Below are 4,355 nucleotides of genomic sequence, written 5' to 3'. Positions count from 1 at the left end.
GATCGCCCATATTGACGCACCTAATTCCTAAACTTCTAACGGATACAACATAAACCGATCCTTCAGCCTCATATGAGCTCTCAGACACGTTCAAAATTAAACTGTCATCGCTGTCTGAGCTTGCTGCTGTGTGCGCCATCGTGCGTTTACATGCAGATGCTGGGATCCTGAACGGTGCAGCTGGAGCGCTGTGCCCGCAATGACGTCACCCATAATTTGGTGGGACTTGAAGAATCCCAGAGAAGATCCAGAAAATGGTCAACATTGAAGGGCAGATTAATGGTTATCAAAGTACAAATATCCAAAATCAGTTCAGTAACAGTTTTCAAGGGGACAATATTTACTCAAATTGATGGGTTTGGATGATGGGGGAAAATCGTGTCACAGGCTCTTTAAGGTCATGTTAGGAGGGACCTTTTAGACATTTGTATATTTAGATATCCATTTACTTACAATGATGTTTGACATACGTTTGACATGTTATGTGTTTCTTGATATGATGTTTTTTTGCAAACTCACCACAAATCCAACATAGTGTTAAATAAAGCCGTGTGATTGTCTTTATAAAGGTCTAACAGTGGAAACATTACATGTCCAACACAGGTGTAAATACATGACATGTATAATTGCTCCAAACCAGCTATTGTTAGTGTTATCATTTACACCTGTGTCCTTACCGTGGTCACTGTGAGCGGTCTCTTTACAGCTAGCAGATCAGTGTGCGGGGCTTTATGAAAAATTATGAATATAGTTTATTTTGAGTGCAAGAGACAAAGACTAATGCTTTCTTTATTTTGTCCATTCAGATCTCCTTCACTAACCTTGTATCTGTGGATGAGAAGTTGACATACAAGCCGCATCCAGAGGACCCCGAAAAGTAAGTGACTTTTTAATAGATTATTATTATTATTATTATTGGTAATGAATAAATGGTTTTGCCTGAATAGTTTTACAAATTTAATTACTAAGAATGATGAATGGCTTTTGTTGTCAAAAATGTAATGTGTTTTTTAAAATAATATTAACAAAAAGGCTTCTTCTGAAAATACAACAGCTTTAACATTGTGTTGACTGTTGTGTTCAGGACAGTGCTGACACAGGAGGCTTTAATCAGTGTGAAAGGTGTCAGTCTGAGCAGCTACCTCGAGGGTCTCATGGCCAAGACCATCTCTATCAACGCCGGCAAGGTGAAGCCAACTACTTAAATCTCCTTATCATCATATATATTTTCCGAACAAATTGCCTTTCTGCCACTACACATTATGTTTCTAACTCTGTGTGTCTGTCTCAGGGTCGGGAAGCCATGGAGTGGGTCATCAGGCGATTAAACACAGAAATCGAGGAGTTGGCGGCGAGTGCTCGTGGTTCTATACGTGCTCCAATGGCAGCTGCTGTCACAGACAAATGATCGCGGCCCCCGCAGCTTTCCCCCCCGCCATCATGAACCGGTGGACCTCTCGGACAGTTACTCTCTCCTAACCTGCCAACACAGCCTGATAACCACAGCCTGATAACCACAGCCTCACCCTGTGTGTGTGTGTGTGTGTGTGTGTGTGTGTGTGTGTGTGTGTGTGTGTGTGTGTGTGTGTGTGTGTGTGTGTGTGTGTGTGTGTGTGTGGTCTTCCCTCCTCAGCAGTCTGCGTTGGCGAGTTAGATACTTGCTGCTTTGGGCAATGATGAGGAGAGTTGAGCTGATGACAGTTAAAAAAAAGAAACAGGGTTGAGTTGGACTGCACTTGAAGCTCATAGGAATTATTATTGTAATGTTAAAGCTCTTTAAAAATCACACTGTGCCTCCATGTCATCTCATCAATTTCTCTTCTGTCTTCCTCCCCTTCTTCTTCTTCTCTCTCTCTCTCTCTTTTTATTGTTTCCTTTTCCTTGCTAGCAGGTTGAGTACTTGTAACTGCTGTAATGAAGTCATTTTTCTAGCTCTTCTGGATGGCTTAGCTTGCTTTGTACTGCAGAACAGACCAAAATATCTCGGTAACAAGAAGCCACCAAAGTAAAACAGTCTAACAACAAAGTTAAAAGTAACACAGCTACTGCTTTCTTGTCTTGTGACGTCAAAACTCCAGGCTTTTATTCCCACTGGCCCGAGTCTGGTTTCTTTGCCTCATCTGGGTGTTGTCACAGATGTATTTGAGTCGATGCAGCTCAGAGGAAGCAGAGCTGTTGTCGAACAGCCAGATCTGCATTTAGGTTACGTGCCCAGTTTATGGGTGTACTTGCATGGTGCTGTATAGGTTTATTTGTCAAACTGTCAAAGCAGTTTAAAGGAAATGAGTGTTCATTTCGATGCAGATCTGTTAGAGCTGTTAGCATGGTGGACTGGTCCTCAGATATTCTGGTCTTGTTCTTGCTAAAGAAAGAATTCTCTTCTGCCTTTGTTAGTATTTTCTCTTACACTGATGATGTGTTGTATAGTTGTGTTACAGTATACATATTTGAGTACTTGAATGTCTAACTTATTTTCAGCATGTGTACTTAAATACACTTAAGAAGTGGCAAGTATTGAGCTGTAAAAAAATATGTATGGGCGCTTATCAAAATGACCGCAGTGTGTTTAATGTTTTCGAACGTTCAGAAGGAGGGTTACGTTCAGGATCACTGAGTGTGCCAACATAATATGTGCAGATTCCAATTTCTCTACCCATTTAATACCCCAATTCACTTTAACTGTGAACAAACCCACTCTGTATGCTGCGTCCATTCATTTCATACCATCTATAGATACTGTTATTTATAGTATTTGTATTAGTGAACATTGACAAAGGCTGTTGACTTGATTTTAAAAGCTTGTCGTATTTGTATGCACTTCCCCTCTTTACCCCATAGCAGACTCTCAGGTTCTACAGAGTTCAGTTTCCCTGCTTCCTCTAAGGACCACACTGAGATGAAGGCGCCATAATAACTTTGCAACTCTTTGTGCGTTCTTCCCTTTTCTCCTCTAGACATTTGAACAAGGACAGTTCTACAAAAGCTAAAATTACAACAAAAGTTATGTTATTATGTCTGTTGATGGCGCTCTACATCAAAAGGTCAGTCGATGTCCTGCTCTGTTACTTAATTAAATCTCCTTTTATCCACAGTAGGTCAGTCTCTTTGTCACGCCTGCTTCTGTTTCAGCTGAGCTTCTTTTTCAAAGCTTCTTCATCACTAACTCTTGTTGAATCAGCCAGTCCTCCACAGTGTCATTACAGAAGTGTGATGTGTTTCTACAGAGAACATTTTAGGAACAGTGGCTGTACATAGGCTTTTATTTATATTTTGGTGGTGTTACATTCCAAGAATGTGAACATGTAACAGAATCTAAAGAAATGTTTCAAAAATAAAGAGATGTCATTGTTTCATGAATTTGGTGGTGATGTTTTTTTTTACCCTGTACTCTTGAGGTGTATCGTCCCCTAAACAAATGCTTTTACCATCTAACTTCACCTGTCCAGTTCTTGCATTAGGTTCAGTTGGTCACATCAGTCTGTTGCCTCGTATCTCGTTGTAGTGTCTCGTCTCAGTGTTTTTTTACTTCAATTAAAAAAATGCACCACTAAATTGGTTTAGAGATGCAGATACATTGAGAAATTATTTCTTAGTGATCATCAATTTCATTAAAGTTACTGTCTTTAAATTAGGTCACCATGCAGGACAACGGTCTGGTAAATCCATCATCCTACACATTTCTACGGATTTGTGAATATATAGTTTTTACGTTTTAAATTTAGTCTCCCCTGGTACCAGCACTTTGCACGAATGTTTAGCCTCTTTAGCCCTGAGCCTGTTTTTCAGGCCTCAGGCTCGAAAATGACATTTCCAGAACAAATGACCATATCTTCCCTTCTAAAAGGGTTAAATTAATAATCTTTTTTCTCAAAGTAATGATAAACCTGTGAGTTGGATGTAGAAAAGTCAGAATCAATATAGATGTTTTTTTATTTTAAAGAAAATTCAGATTGAACATAGTAAAAAAACTGTAAATTATAGTGTCCGTCCAAAAATTATTTTTTACTTGTAATGAAAACTACCCTCGGATGATGGATTAGTAGACTAAAAGTAATAAGTATCAGTATAAAAGTACCCTGTATCAAGATTGATGCAAAACAAGTGAAATCTGACCTTTTTAGAGAGATTTAGCAACAAACAAAACACTTCTGGGGTCATTTGGGTGGATTTTCCATATCTCTGGCCCCCCTTTGTCGATGTTACTGATTGACATCTCTTTCTGACCGCCAATAGAATCGAAGGGGGATTTCCCCAAACACACACATGGTAAAACAAAAAGGTGGGGGCTTTGCGGACGAAGTTTTGCATGAGATTGAAGCTATAGAGCTATAGCTCTAGCTCTGACATCTGGAAAC

General features: G+C 39.6%; 1 protein-coding gene across 1 annotated transcript in view; it reads left to right on the top strand.

Annotated features, from left to right (window-relative positions):
- The window catches only part of LOC104941487 (protein slowmo homolog 2-like), a 12,297-nt gene extending 8,940 nt beyond the window's left edge, over positions 1-3,357 (top strand). Inside the window, exons 4-6 of the mRNA XM_010766589.1 lie at positions 807-877; positions 1,085-1,187; positions 1,292-3,357. Of these exons, the coding sequence (XP_010764891.1) occupies positions 807-877; positions 1,085-1,187; positions 1,292-1,408 (291 nt within the window). The 3' untranslated portion in view covers positions 1,409-3,357. The remainder of the gene's footprint in view (positions 1-806; positions 878-1,084; positions 1,188-1,291) is intronic.
- Positions 3,358-4,355: the final 998 nt, after the last annotated feature.

Source organism: Notothenia coriiceps, unplaced genomic scaffold (genome assembly GCF_000735185.1).
Source record: "Notothenia coriiceps isolate Sejong01 unplaced genomic scaffold, NC01 NC01_scaffold00003414, whole genome shotgun sequence".
Classification (NCBI taxonomy): domain Eukaryota; kingdom Metazoa; phylum Chordata; class Actinopteri; order Perciformes; family Nototheniidae; genus Notothenia; species Notothenia coriiceps.
Note: the sequence above shows the minus strand (reverse complement) of the source record. Positions and strands in the feature narration are given on the sequence as shown.